At 45.5% G+C, this 16,410-nt stretch overlaps 1 protein-coding gene across 1 annotated transcript in view; it reads left to right on the top strand.

Annotated features, from left to right (window-relative positions):
- scfd2 (sec1 family domain containing 2) overlaps window positions 1-16,410 on the top strand; it is a 70,523-nt gene that overhangs the window by 47,640 nt on the left and 6,473 nt on the right. Inside the window, 1 exon segment of the mRNA XM_068592692.1 lies at window positions 13,551-13,696. Coding sequence (XP_068448793.1) covers window positions 13,551-13,696 — 146 coding nt within the window.

The raw sequence follows: 16,410 nt of genomic DNA, 5'->3' as shown, positions 1-16,410 counted from the left end.
AACAAGTCCTGTTCAAACTGCATTTTGAACATCGAATTTGTCCGTTTTCTTTCTCTAAATATCCCGAAAAGATGGGCAGGAAAACTCAGGACGCAGCGTCCAGGTGAAGATGTGTTTACTCGCTGTGCTGACTGACCAGTAAACACACTCAGATATCGGTTGGAGTTTATTGCTCAGGCCCCCCCCCTCATCTCAGAGTTGTTTATTTAGCTTCCAGGTATGGAATGGAACCCACAACCCTCCGTGTCTCTCGCTCTCATGCGTGTTCCTCCGACAGTAATCGCTCCGAAGAGTCAACAAACCCTCATGCATGAACCCCGAACGCACAAATACACAACTCGCTGTCCGGCGCGGGGGGAAACTAATCTCTCTGCTCGGCTTTTCACACACACACACACACACACACACACACACACACACACGCACACACACTCGCGTTGGCTCTCTGACTTTTTTGTATTCTTGTGCCCATCATCGCTCACTCTTTCTCTCTCTGGTCGTCTGAAGCTGCTGCAAGATGTGTTGTTGTTGTTGTTGTTGTTGTTGTTGTTGCGTTCCCTCCGGTAAACAGTTCACAGTGTTTGTTTCTGGGGCTTTTATTGTGAAAGGTAAGAACAGAACGAGAGAATCTGATCTGCGAATCTGAGAGAGAATGCAGCTTTAACACATGAAGCATAGACTTCTATACAACCAGAGGAGTCGCCCCCTGGTGGTCAGGAGAGAGAATGCAGCTTTAACACATGAAGCATAGACTTCTATACAACCAGAGGAGTCGCCCCCTGGTGGTCAGGAGAGAGAATGCAGCTTTAACACATGAAGGAGACTTCTATACAACCAGAGGAGTCACTGGGTCACTTCACTTTTCAGACCTGGAGGTTGCTTCTTGGGTCAAACACAAATATTTGTCCTTTCAGCATCACACAGAGACCAGCAGAGGGTGGAGACAACACGACCACAACCAACCAACATGCCACTTTCCCACCACACACACACACACACACACACACACACACACACACACAGACACACACACACACACACACACACACAGACACACAGACAGACACACACCAGCCTCGCCGCTCTATCAAAGGATCTGAACAGCGTCGACATCATTATCTGTCTCCGTCTCCCACGGGAGAGACGCAGCTATCATCCTCACACACACACACACACACACACACACACACACACACACACACGAGTGGAGATCAGAGGTTAACCGTGTCTCTTCATCAGCTGCACCGCCCGTCCTCCACCCGTCTGATGTGTCCGAGCAGAGGCTCGTCATGTTGTGGGAACGTTTGTGTCGTCCAGAGGGAACAAAACGATGCCTTCACCCGGTAAACAAACAGTCCTGTCCTCCCTCCTCCGTTGTTTCCTTCTATCGCTCCCTCCATCTTATTTCCTCCCATATTAAGCTGCATTTCTCTGCTTACGTTTGGCGATTTAATGGGAACCGAGTGTTTCTGTTGTCGTCGTAAAAAAAACCCGCTATTAATTTGATCTACGCTCCAATAAAGTCGTCCTGTAATTTAATTAGTATGCGAGATTTTAGCGGCGTGTTCGAGAAGTCTGCGAGCGAACCCTGAACCCTGAACCTCGTTCTTTCCTTTCTTTACTCCTTCTCTTTCTTCGCCAAAGGACTGACTGGAACAGGAAGTGCTGATTCATTCAGGAGGTGTAGATTTCCAGAAAAACCCTTTAAATGAAGGGTTGTTGAAGCGACTCTGCAGCCCGACGCATCCTGATATCAGCAGTGTTTTATCTGCACGTATTCCTCTGTGTGAGCTCTTCAGGCTCTGCTCCTGTACAGCACACACAGGACAAATGATGCATTATTTGGGGAAGGAGTTGGAGATACGCCTCCAGGTTTATCAACACTTTCGTTCTGGCAACGTTTAAATGGACCAGTGTGTCGGATTTATTGCCAGAAATGGAATTTATTATTCATTTCTTGGCTGCGTAGTCACCTGGAACTAAAGATTGCTCAGAATGAGCTCTTTACATCATGAGCAGGAGGAGAAACACTGGATTTTTGGAAAGATGGCCGCCGGTTAAGCTAAAACAGAAACAATAAACTATGTTTCTGAAAATACTTGAAGGGAGAAAATAGTCCCTGATGACGACGCATCGATAAAATATTAACATTTCTATATGTTTTCAATCACACGTGCAAAAAAAAATTGGAAAATCAGAGTGAGGTTGATAAATACAGTAAAAAATTGAACTAAAATAGAAATTATAACGAGGATAAGAAGTGATCGAAACAACCTTATGGAAACAATATTAAAGAAAATAATAACTTCAGAGTTTTACAATAATCAAGACTTTATTTCTCTTAAACTTTGAAGATAATCCGCTTTTTTCTGTCTTGTCTTTGTCATCAAAGCATCACGACTGATTTCTCCTCAGGCGGGGGGGGGGGTCTCCTCTAGCTCTTCGTTAGCAGCTCATGCACATTATCACATTATCACATTATCACGCTTCCTGGTGTTTGTTTGCTTGTTTGAAGGCTTCTTCTGAGCTCTTTCACCCTCTGGAGAATCTGGGATAAAACTTTTAAAAGAAAGACATATATTTATATATTTATATCTTGTTGACTGGCCGCAGTCTCCCTGTTACTTTACAACGGGTTTTATTTCAGGAGTAAATTGAAGTTTCATAATACTGACCCCTCTCTGTGTCCAGTTATATGAGGAACGGCCGGTTCTTTTAGAAAGATAACTTGAATGAGCCCTCCTGAAGTGTGTTCACATATGTAGAAGCTGATGAATCTGTCGGGGCCCCGGTGACGTTCCCAGAGGAACACCAGCAGCAGCAGCTCCTCCGCATGTTGGATTAGTCGCCTTCTGCAGCAGCGTTTTAATTGTGCCTCTTGGTACACGTGTGATTAAAGAGAAGGACGCCTGCCTGGACTCCATCTGTCTATTCCGCCTTTTCCAAACGTGTAAAGTTTGTTTGTGTTGGTTGCGTTTGGCTAAAACTCTCAAAAAGACAAAAACAGTTGCGATTTTCAGCATTTAAACTTCATCTCGTTACTCGCCAACAACGCCGCCGTTTACTCTTTGTTTGACTTCTTCTTTTTCAATCCCGCATGTCGATTAGCGCACAATGCATTCTGGGTAGATTTGTGTCCGACCTGCTCCGACGTTACCCACGCTTTGTCCACGATGATCTCACGAGAGCGAGGCGGCCGCAGGAGCTCTCCACCGACCGCGAGACCCAAATGCAAAACCTCCAAAAACAACACGTTTTGTAGTAAAACCAAGTGTTCTGTCTCGTTGTAACGCGTTGCACTGGATTGTCGGCTCTTAGTTTCATTTCATGCGGCGGGCTTTGATGTCGCACCTCGCGTCGTCTCCCGGCTGCTCCACCGTGTCTTTATGTCTTCACTCCTCTGGGTCCAGCTGTCCAGCGCGTCGTCTGTTTACAACCCTCATTGCCGGTTTCACAGGTCACAATTACAGTGCGAGGCCGAGCGCCGCCCACGCGGCCTGAGACGAGACGCCGGCTCCAAGACGCCGCCGACGAGAAGCCGGCGTCTTGGAGCCGAGACGCCGGCGCTGGTGAGAGAGAGAACACGCAGAAGTCTTGAAGAATGAACGAGTCGTGACTCACTTCAACTGGAATGTGGATCTGAGTCGTTGATCGTCCTAAACTTTGCGTTTGAATTCATAAATGTTGAGTTCAAAGTCCTAAACTTTGAGTTCCAAGCCTTAAATATTAAATTTCAAGTCCTAAACTTTGAGTTGCAAGTCTGTAATGTTCAGTTTTAAGTCCTAAACTTTGAGTTCCAAGTCAAAGTTTAGGACTTTGGACTCAACATTTATGAATTCAAACGCAAAGTTTTAAGTCCTAAACTTTGAGTTTCAACTAATAAATATTGAGTTTCAGGTCCTAAACTTTGAGTATTAAGTCTTTAATTTTAAGTTTCTAAACTTTAAAATTCAAGTCCTAAACATTGAGTCTAAACTGATAAACTTTGAGTTTTAAGTCTTGAACTAACGTAGAGTTTTAAGTCCTGAACTTTGAGTTTTAAGTCCGAAACTTTGAGTTTTAAGTTCTAAACTTTGAGTTTTAAGTTCTAAACTTTGAGTTTTAAGTCCTAAACTTTGAGTTTTAAGTTCTAAACGTTGAGTTTTAAGTCCTAAACGTTGAGTTTTAAGTCCGAAACTTTGAGTTTTAAGTTCTAAACTTTGAGTTTTAAGTCCTAAAGTGCTTTTTCCATGAGGTAATTTCCGTCTGTAGTTTTTTCACCTCAGTATATTTTATACACATTTCTTTTTCAAACTGCTTCTCAGTCGTTCATGTTTTTCTTCGGCAACTTGATCGCTTGGAACAGAGAGGATTGAATGAATGGAGTGTTTCTGGTGACACGTCGAGCGTTGATCACGTTCTCTCTTCCAGCCGATGTTGTACATGTGTGTGTGTTTGTGTGTGTGTGTGTGTTTGTGTGTGTGTGTGTGTGTGGGCTGCATTTAGTTTCTTTAAAACTGCAAAACGTAACTTACATGATGTTTAACTTCTGTTTTTGTGGTTCTTCTAATACGTGACGGGGTGAGAAGCGGCGAGGAGGGAAAGTGGGTTTGAGGTCGGACGCAGTTCTTTCTGGAGGTTTGATAAAGAAAATCCAGCCTGGCGTCCCTCAGGACGACCAGAGAGAGCGGCTCCGTCGTGGCGGTGCGTTCAGGAGCGACGTGTGCGTTTGGGTTCAGCGGCGGTGCTGCAGTGCAACACTGCCCCCTAGTGGCCGCGGGGAGAACCGCACGGGCGACTGAAAAGACGAGCAGATGTATGAGGTCTTCCTCTCTGAGAGCGAAGATCATCGCCGTTAAACTCCAGTCGCGTCCCGCAGCGAAGAGTCTTTATTATTTATTATTTATTTATTTATTTATCCGACAGCGAAGAGGACCAGATGTTCTCCAGAGAAGGACGTTCACGCTCGCACAATATTTACTTTGGAGGTCGTTACTGAGCCCCCCGGAGCTCTGGGTTCAACATGTAGCAAAACAACACACACACACACACACACACACACACACACACACACACACACGTGTGCATTAGGCGACATTCCTCAGAATGTCTTTGAAGTATCATCAAGTATCAATAATGTAGATTATATGAAACAGCACCCTCAGATTAACATAATCCGTGTGTGGGAAAGTGGCATGTTGGTTGGTTGTGGTCGTGTTTTTTTAAATCTGGATTTCCAGTTGAAGTGAAATATTGAATCTAAACGTTTTGTTTACATGTAAACAAAAGATGTGCACGTTGAACAAGAGACTGGCACGCGACTGGTTTGCTGCCGTCCTTCTGTTGAAGACATGTTACACAATAATTACACAAAAACACCACAATGCAACTTTAAAAGTAGCAGGGGACACACACACACACACACACACACACACACACACACACTCAGACAACATGTAAATCTGCAGCAGATCTGAGATGCATTGATCTCGAGCGCCGAGTGGAAAACATGAGCTGAAGTGTCGTCACGGCTCTGAAACATCTCACTAACATCTGTGCAACAACTGTCTGGAGTCTGATCACTACGGCCATCAGGACACAACAACAACAACAACAACAACACGATAATGATCTGAAGCTCTTAAAGCACACGAGCAAAACTACACACCATGACAGCAAAAATAATGAAGGAAAACCTCTTTTGAATTTGGATTTTGAAGCTTGTTTTCCTGCTTTTTGTCGTCCTCCTCAAGTCTCAGGACAGAGGAAGTCTTGTGTTGTACATATTTGTGTTGTTTTTGTTTATTTATATTCATATTGGTGCAAACAATTCAACTCAAACGGCTTCAGAGCTCCTGCAGCAGCGACGGGACAAATTCATCCCCTCGACATGAAGCTGGCAACAAAAACATGAACGAGTGGATTGTTTTGTCCTCTAAAAGGAAGGCGGTCAACATCTTGACAACACAACAGTGTGTGTGTCTGTGTGTGTGTGCGTACGTGTGTGTGTGTGTGTGCGGCCCTGCACATGTGTTTATGCGCTCTGCGCGGCTCGTAACCGGAGCCCCGCATGTTGCGCCACAGATGTTCAGATGTTTCTCTGCCTCCCAAAACAAACAGCAGAGGACATGTTTTCTCCAGGAAGGACGGAGGGACTGTCAAAATAAGAGCGCCTCATCACCCCCCCCCCCCCTCCTCTTCTACACCTCCTCTTCTACACCTCCAGCAGCGCCTCCCTTTCTTTCTTCCTTCATGGTCTCTTCATGAGTTCTGCAGGACGTTTGTCACCTTTGGGACGCATCGTTATGGTCTGTTTGCATCGTGCACCTTTAGGCGTAAAGGGAGGAGAGGAAACATCGTGGGAGAGCAGCACTCCTCTTCCTCCTCCTCCTCTTCCTCCTCCATCATCTGTGATTAATGCCTTGCTCCCCACGGTGAGGCAGAGCCTTGACGGGCCTCACAGGTGAAGACCTCACAGACGTGAACGCGTGAAGAAAGAGCTCTTCTTCTTCTTCTGCTTCTTCTTCTTCTGCTTCTTCTCTTCTGCTTCTTCTTCTTCTTCTGCTTCTTCTTCTTCTGCTTCTTCTGCTTCTTCTTCTGCTTCTTCTTCTTCTTCTTTCGAACAAGCGTCCTGAGCCGTGTGAAGTGGATCAAAAGCGTCATCGAGTCGTAAATGAATCTCCTCCAGAGAGACGACACCGATGCTGCCGGCTCTGTGAGGCGGAGAGGCACAGAAAGTAAACTCATGAACTAGAGGGAGGGGCTTCACTGGATCCTATTGGCCGAGGAATCTTTCCTGTGTGTGTGTGTGTGTGTGTGTGTGTGTGTGTGTGTGTGTGTGTGTGTGTGTGTGTGTGTGTGTGTGTGTGTGTGTGTGTGTGTGTGTGTGTGTGTGTGTGTGTGTGTGTGTGCGTGTGTGTGTGTGTGTGTGTGTCCTCTGGGCCGTGAGCGAAGTCGTAATGAGAAGTCCAGGTGCAGGTTTATGTTCCCAAAACCCTCGAGAGAGGAAGTCCTTGTTTACTCATGTTTGACCTTGAGTCTGACTCCTCTGGTTGTATAGAAGTCTATGCTTCATGTGTTAAAGCTGCATTCTCTCTCCTGACCACCAGGGGGCGACTCCTCTGGTTGTATAGAAGTCTATGCTTCATGTGTTAAAGCTGCATTCTCTCTCCTGACCACCAGGGGGCGACTCCTCTGGTTGTATAGAAGTCTATGCTTCATGTGTTAAAGCTGCATTCTCTCTCCTGACCACCAGGGGGCGACTCCTCTGGTTGTATAGAAGTCTGTGCTTCATGTGTTAAAGCTGCATTCTCTCTCCTGACCACCAGGGGGCAACTCCTCTGGTTGTATAGAAGTCTGTGCTTCATGTGTTAAAGCTGCATTCTCTCTCCTGACCACCAGGGGGCAACTCCTGTGTATATAATAAATGAGAAAACAGTGAATACGCAGTAAAGATATAATAACTAAATTAAAAATGAAGATTTATAATTAAATAAACAGTAAATATATAATGAATAAATACACAAGCAAATATACAATAAATAAATACACCGTAAATATATAATACATGAATACAAAGTCAATATATAATAAATACATAGTAACAAATTCAAATATAAAAAATTAGAAAACTGTCAAATATCATTGAAAAACTGTAAATTACTAATAAATATCAACTAAATACACCAGAAAACTACAATAAATAAATAAACAATAAATACATCCTCAATAAGTACACAGAAAAAATACAATGAACATACAATACATACTTACAAAGTAAAGATAAAATAAACAAACTTAAAATAAAAAACTGTCAAATATCATTGAAAATAGTAAATTATTAATAAAAATGAACTAAATACAACATGAAGATATACATACACTGTGAGTTGACATAATGTGCAGCGTGAGAGCAGGAAGGAAACAGTTCTGGTGTCTGCAGCGCTGCGGTTCTCCTGCAGGGGGCAGAACAGCACCGCTGATGTTCTCTGAGCTGCTGCAGCTCCAGGAATGGTCACGAATTGAGGGGCGATGACAACTGCCCCTGAGTGGTTACAGGACACACACACACACACACACACACACACACACACACACACACACACATATACACACACACACACACACACACACACACACACATATACACACACACACACACACACACATATACACACACACACACACACACACACACACACACACACACACACATATACACACACACACACACACACACAGACACACACACACAGACACACACACACACACACACACACACATATACACACACACACACACACATATACACACACACACACACACACACATATACACACACACACACACACACACACACATATACATACACACACACACACACACACACACACACACACACACTCACACACACACATTCAGTCATCACAGAGATAATGACATTCCTACTGTCGGGTTCAGTCGGGTTCAGCTGCCCTGTTTCTCTCTCCTGACCACCAGGGGGCGACTCCTCTGGTTGTATAGAAGTCTTCGCTCCCTGTGTTAAAGCTGCGTTCTCTCTGCTTTAGGGGCGGGGCTACCAGGTGATTGACAGGGGAAGTGGGTCAGAACGGTTTCTCTCGTACAGAACGTCAGCTCTTCTTCTTGTGTTTTTAAGACTTCTTTCTTACACGTCTGATGTCATAAAGTTATAAAAAGATTTGTTTTCTGCTGACAAGAGTTCACTTCATCACGTCGTACTTCTAGAAGAGTTGAGGTTGACCGAGGTGTCGGCTTCTTCTTCTTCTTCTTCTTCTTCTCCTTCTTCTTCTTCTTCTTATGTAACGTTTTCATGGCCGCCGGCGAGATAAAATACCTTTGGCTCCTCAAATGAAATCAAATCTCCCTGAATGTTCTCCGCCGTTAATTAAAGCTCTCCGGTTCCTCAGAGCAGGAAAAGCCCAACACAAATCATGCAAGATGCACACACACACACACACACACACACACACACACACACACACACAGTCCTTGAGCTTCGTAGCTGCGCTTGTTGAGGTATCAGGTTACATGTATAGATCCTACAGAAAGGCCCCGTGAGCACCTAGTCGTGAACTCAGGCGCCCTCAGCAGGGACCCTCTAGAGTCATTTATATAGACTTCTATACAACCGGAGGACTTCTATACAACCGGAGGACTTCTATACAACTGGAGGAGTCGCCAACTGGTGGTCAGGAGAGAGAATTGAGCTTTAAGACATTTCCACGTTGGCTTCACTCGGCAGAACCGGTATGCGCACACACACACACACACACACACACACACACACACACACACACACACGTCTCATGTTGCATGGCGTGCAGAGTTGTAATTGTGTGTTTGTCTGGAGTCGCTGGCGTTCTCTGCACCTCGCCAGATCTCACTGATTTCACCTCAAACAAACCACACTGGAACCACCGGAATTATAACACACAGACACTCGCACAGACACACTATCTAACACACACACACACACACACGCAGGAGCACACACAGAACTGCAATTACACCGGATCAAAGGGAAACCCGGAGAGTCTGACGGCGGCGCTAACGGCGGCCGACAGCAGCCGTGAAGCTGCGATCAGGAGGAACGATATCAAAGAGCCGCAACCTGTGTGTGTCTGCGGGGGTCAAACCGCGGCCCGCGGGCCCGACCGGGGCCGCGGGCCGTCCGTGAACACGGACCACTATTTGGCAGCGTTTTACAGACCCACACACACACTCATGAGGTTTTACACACGGCTTCTAGGGTTGAATTCAAATAGACGTCTGGCCACCATGTGTTAACTGTGTGTGTGTGTGTACGTGTGTGTGTGCGTGTGTGTGTGTGTGTGTGTGTGCGTGTGTGCGTCCTGCTGTATTAATTTTTTGGGGTAGTAATAGTGAGAAATGGCGTCTAAATTATTAAACATCCCCCTTTTAAAATGTGTGTTGATGTCATGACTGATACATAATATTGGTAATATTCTCACAAAGAAACACTATCAAGTATCACAAATATATTATGATTACAAGTATTACTACTACTTTAACACGATTAAAATGTTTACTAACATTTGGAAAAACTACAACTCATCATTTCAATTTCAAATTTTACAAAATTTTTATTTAGTATTTAGTATTTTTAGTATTTATTTAGTAGATGTTAAATAATAATTCATACAAATCTCACTTTTTACACTGTACCGTCCCCACCTTTGACTCTTCTACACACACACTCACACTCTCTCACACACACACACACACACACGCGTGTGCTCTCACTGCTCTTCGTGGTTTATTTGACACACGGGTGGAGACTCCCGTTGGCGGCTGGCGAGGTGTTTCCCTCCTCGACGAGGCCACGCCCCTTAACGAGTGTGTCTGTGTGTGTCTGTGTGTGTCTGTGTGTGTGTGTGTTCTTTACTTCCTAAAGAGTGCATGGAGCCCAGATCAGCAGGTAGACTCACGCTGGATCACATCTCAACACTTTGACACACTTTTCCTGCTCTGAGGAACCGGAGAGCTTTAATTAACGGCGGAGAACATTCAGGGAGATTTGATTTCATTTGAGGAGCCAAAGGTATTTTATCTCGCCGGCGGCCATGAAAACGTTACATAAGAAGAAGAAGAAGAAGAAGAAGAAGAAGCCGACACCTCGGTCGAACTCTTGTCAGCAGAAAACAAATCTTTTTATAACTTTATGACATCAGACGTGTAAGAAAGAAGTCTTAAAAACACAAGAAGAAGAGCTGACGTTCTGTACGAGAGAAACCGTTCTGACCCACTTCCCCTGTCAATCACTGGTAGCCCCGCCCCTAAAGAGGTCCCTGCTTCATGGTGTGTTTGACTCTAAAGGACCACCATGAAGCATTTACTTCTATACAACCAGAAGAGCCATGCACGTGTCTATTTGTAGTCCTTTTGTGTCTCTTTGTAGTCGTTTTATATCTCCTTGTTGTCATTTTGTGTCTATTTGTTGTCGTTTTGTGTCTTTGTGTAGTTCTTTTGTGTCTCTTTCTAGTCCTTTTCTGTGTCTTTGTAGTCGTTTACTGTCTCTTTCTAGTCCTTTTGTATCTCTTTGTTGTCGTTTTTTGTCTCTTTGTAGTCGTTTTGCGTTTCTCTTTAGTGATGTTACACCTTGTCTTCACGTTGCGTCTCTTTCTCCTCGTGGTCGTTTCTCCATCTGGTCGTTCTGGTCGCATCTCTTCATGTCTTCCCATCATCATCATCATCATCGGGGTCCGGGGGTTCGATCCCAGCCGGCCGCTCTCTCACCGCTCCACAAGCAACACAAAACCTCCTGAAGCTCAAACTCCTCTGTGTGTTTCCTGACACGCGACCATATATGGGCGCTCTTCCTTCACGCCGGTCTGACGGCACCGCTCACGGTCGCCATGGTGACAGGCAGCATCCCATAAGCACCCAGAGGCTTCAGCCGCTGGTCGCCCTCCACCAGCTCCACACACTCAGGGCCGTTCTCCTCTTCCTCTTCCTCTTCCTCTTCTTCTTCTTCTTCTTCTTCATGAGCGCTTCCTGTCACAAAGCAGCAAATGTTTTAAACTCCTGCAAAGCATCATGGGAGCGTTCCTCCACGTTAACTCTGCAACACGTTCACTCAAACCGAGAAGGCGTTTACAAACTAATCGGCCATCTTTTTATTACGAAACATAAGAAGAAGAAGAATGATCTTTATTCTTTAAAAAGGCAAAGTCACAGATTTAAAGTTATCGACCTCTCTCTCTCTCTCTCTCTCTCTCTCTCTCTCTCTCTCTCTCTCTCTCTCTCTCTCTCTCAGTCTGTTGTGTTGTTTTGTAAACAAGTTGTTTCCAGCTAAATGTTGAGATGTTTTTCTGGAAGTCAGGTGACGTCGACGTGCAGCGACTCATCTTCCTTCAGCTCCACAGAAGCTGTAATCACACAGAGATGATGCCAGGAGGCGAATCAACAAGATGTGTGTGTGTGTGTGTGTGTGTGTGTGTGTGTGTGTGTGTGTGTGAGTGCTCCTGTAAACAGTGTGTGACACGTGGAGATATATTTATATACAATATGGATAATCCTAATAATTTTACAGCTTTTAAATGTGTGCGTGTGTAAGAGTGTGTGCAAGTGTGTGTGTGTGTGTGTGCATGTGTGTGTGCAAGTGTGTGTGCATGTGCGTGCATGTGTGTGCATGTGTGTGCAGTGGGCGTCGCGTGAGATGTCTTTCCAGGTGTTCCTCCTCACAGCTGGATGCTCCTCATCCGGGATGTTAGCGGCACCGAGATCAACAACCCGGGATGCTCCATGTGGGCTGTGTGTGTGTGTGTGTGTGTGTGTGTGTGTGTGTGTGTGTGTGTGTGTGTGTGTGTGTGCTTTGGCAACAAGCACTTTGGACAGCTGTACACACCTCCACCTCCCTCGTGGCGTTCCAACTCTCTCTCTCCTGCCACAAACACGTCCTTTGATCTTCATTCTCGGCATGTTCGCGTGTCGTCTTTCCCCGTTTCTTCTTCTTCTTCTTCTTCTTCTTCTTCTTCTTCTTCTCACGCCTTCCACCGCTGGAGGATCAGTCGCCTCGTCTCCTCTGCGGGTTTCTTCAGAGATAAGAAACACACCTGAGCTTCACCTCCATACCGCCGGCATCCTTCCCGACAGAGACGTCCTCGTTCATTCACACATTCCTGCTGCTCAGATCCCTTCACCGCCCGTCAGAAGGTCATGGAAACATCGTTGTGTGCACATCTTGGCAACAGAAATGTTGTTTTGCCCCAGAATCAAATCATTTTTAGCATCTTTTCTTGGTCAGAATGCAGTTTTGCAGAGTTCTGAGCTGCAGGTGTTTCAGTGTCGGCAGCGACCGAGTTACCTGGTGACCTCGAGCCCCAACGCGCCCGTGGCTAACACACATTATGCTAACTCTGCTGAGTATTTCCAGTAGCCGGCCTGATGGTGGACTCACTGCTTCATCCGGAGACTTCATTCCAATACTTGTGTTTATTGTGTGTATTTGTTCAGCAAAGTCTTTGGAACAAAATGTGTATCTTCAAAAACATCACTTTTAAAAGATATTTTGATGGTAACGATGAACATCCAGCATGATATGAGCCAGATTCCCCAAAAAAAGCCTCCAGGAGCGTCAATAAGACACCTTTATGGAAAGATTAGGACCTAAAGAATCAGAATCTGAGACAAAAATCACAATAAAACAAAGTCTTCGTCTGTTAGGAAGGAGTTTCAGTCAAGAAACTGTCGTTTGGTTAAAAAATGGAAAAATTATGTAATTTATGCCTAAAGATTGTCTCAATGGGGCATGCTGGGACTTCAAATTGGTTTTAAAGAGAACTTTAGCTTTTGATGAGACAGCGCAGCATTTTCTGTCTGGAATAAAGGAGCTCTTGTCCGTGCGTTTACCTTGATGATGATGAGGAAGAGTGTTTCAGCGCCGACCAGCTGAGAAGATTAACACAAAAAACTCTTTCTTTTTTCTGCAGATGCAAATGTTTTTTCTTGCTTGTGTAGCTTTATGATTTTATGTGAATCTGATGTGCACCTCTTACAGAATGTGTGTGTGTGTGTGTGTGTGTGCGCAGGTTGTGCGACCCCCGGGGAGTTGACCACGGAGCGAGCCCATTCCACCGTGAGCGACATGTTCGAGACCCTGCGGGGTTTGAGCCGCACCAGAGAGCATCTGAAGCAGCTGCGCTCCGTCTACAAGGCCGGCGACGGAGTTTACCAGGTCTGAGACGCACACACACACACACACACACACACACACACACACACACACACACACACGAGTCCTATATATTTACTTTACTGTTTCTGTCGGTGCTCACCAGGGGGCGACTCCTCTGGTTGTATAGAAGTCTATGCTTCATGTGTTAAAGCTGCATTCTCTCTCCTGACCACCAGGGGGCGACTCCTCTGGTTGTATAGAAGTCTATGCTTCATGTGTTAAAGCTGCATTCTTTCTCCTGACCACCAGGGGGCGACTCCTCTGGTTGTATAGAAGTCTATGCTTCATGTGTTAAAGCTGCATTCTCTCTCCTGACCACCAGGGGGCGACTCCTCTGGTTGTATAGAAGTCTATGCTTCATGTGTTAAAGCTGCATTCTCTCTCCTGACCACCAGGGGGCGACTCCTCTGGTTGTATAGAAGTCTATGCTTCATGTGTTAAAGCTGCATTCTTTCTCCTGACCACCAGGGGGCGACTCCTCTGGTTGTATAGAAGTCTATGCTTCATGTGTTAAAGCTGCATTCTCTCTCCTGACCACCAGGGGGCGACTCCTCTGGTTGTATAGAAGTCTATGCTTCATGTGTTAAAGCTGCATTCTCTCTCCTGACCACCAGGGGGCGACTCCTCTGGTTGTATAGAAGTCTATGCTTCATGTGTTTAAGCTGCATTCTCTCTCCTGACCACCAGGGGGCGACTCCTCTGGTTGTATAGAAGTCTATGCTTCATGTGTTAAAGCTGCATTCTTTCTCCTGACCACCAGGGGGCGACTCCTCTGGTTGTATAGAAGTCTATGCTTCATGTCTTAAAGCTGCATTCTCTCTCCTGACCACCAGGGGGCGACTCCTCTGGTTGTATAGAAGTCTATGCTTCATGTGTTAAAGCTGCCTTCTCTCTCCTGACCACCAGGGGGCGACTCCTCTGGTTGTATTATTATTATTATTATTACTGGATTAATTATGTTGTGTCAATATAACGCTGCATTTAAGTGGTACAGGCTGGATTAATGGGGGTAACTGATTGTATTCAGACAAAAAGGCTTCGCAGAGTCTTGTTTCAGGATTCTTGAGCAACAACAATCAGCAATTTACATTATTTACATAAAAAAATAAGTCAGAAAACCTGAAGGAGAGCGAGACACCTCGACCGACCGGAGCTTCATGTGAAGGAGGAGTTCATGTCTTGTTCTCAAGAGCAGCAGATGAACTGGCAGATATCCCGCTGTCCTTCTTTTTGTATTAAATCATTTTCCTCAGGCAGCAGGAACAGGGACAGACAGTCCCGTCGCCTGCAACGAAACAGGCAAACACATTAGTCCACATTAAGCGACGCGAGGACACAATCTCCTTCTGCCTCTTGCTGCTCGTACCCGGTGCATTCTGGGTTCTTCCTCCTTCCAGCTGCTGCTTTAACCAAACCTCTTGTTGGAAAGACACATTTTAAAATATGTCACAGCTCTTGTTGAGCGGAAGCGTTTGTTTTTGTTGGCTCAATTCAAATTAATTGCGTTACTGCGACACAAAACCACTAACTTAAGCTAACGTAACGATTGTGGCTTTTAACTGACCGTAGACAATTTCGTGGGACCGGATGATTAATTCATTTTAATTAAAGCCAACGTGAAAAAGGAAACGTTTTCCCCGACCGCTACCTTGGGTGGTTGGCGGTGAGCTAGCGGTGAGCTAGCGGGGAGCTAGTGGGGAGCTAGCGGAGAACTAGCAGCAGCAGCGCTAGCTGGCTACAGCGGGGGAGCTAGCGGAAACACCCAACGAAGGCGGTAGCGGCTCGTAACCCGACTTTTACAGTCTCGCTTTAGGGGGCGTGGCCTATGGTAACGTAAATAATTGGCCACGCCCTTCTAATCTATGATCGAGTTTGATTCTTCCTTCAGCTTTAAGAACGTTTGGTGCAACTGAAGTTGACAATCGGAGACATTTAGGACGAATAACGTTTTGAGGATTTGACCTCAAGAGAGTCAGAGGAAAGAAGCTCCGTCCTCTTGAGAGCAGATTGATGCAGACTGAAGAAAAACTACTTATAAAATGTTTTACAAATACTAAATGCAACACATGCGGCTGAAGTATTAGAGAAAGGATGAAATGTTCTCATTACATCTCAAACATCTCCTCTCAGCTTTGTGATCGGGTAATTGGTAAAAGAGCCGGAGGGATTAAAAAAGCCTGAATCAATAAATCCTAAAGAAGAGAAGAACACAGATGTCCTCGCTGCTGCGACGCTTTTGTGTGAGCTCGTTTCCGTCATGTCCTCGGAGGAAAAATACTGATGAAAACAGAGTCTTGAACTTCCATCGTCTGACCTTTTACGTTCGCGACCTTTAAATCTCTGATGAAAGAGGACGAGAGCGCCGCAGACTTCTGATCCTCTGATTGCATAAGAGCCAAGAACCCGTGACGCAAGCTGGAGAGACGAGGTCACCCAAGGTCACGGGCTGGCAACACACGTGAATGAGATTTCTACACAAACCAGGGGAGTCGCCCCCTGGTGGTCAGGAGAGAGAATGCAGCTTTAACACATGAAGCATAGACTTCTATACAACCAGAGGAGTCGCCCCCTGGTGGTCAGGAGAGAGAATGCAGCTTCAACACATGAAGCATCATGTCGTCCTTTAAAAAGGAACATTTTCTCTTTTTTCTCTCCGGGTTAGTGATTCCTTCCCTGAAGGCTCGTCGTCACTGTGAGCTGTACAGTACACAAGC

Source organism: Clinocottus analis, unplaced genomic scaffold, assembly GCF_023055335.1.
Source record: "Clinocottus analis isolate CAN_PGR_092001 unplaced genomic scaffold, fCliAna1.0.p SCAF_28, whole genome shotgun sequence".
Taxonomy (NCBI): Eukaryota; Metazoa; Chordata; class Actinopteri; order Perciformes; family Cottidae; genus Clinocottus; species Clinocottus analis.
This window is presented reverse-complemented; position numbering and strand designations above follow the sequence as displayed.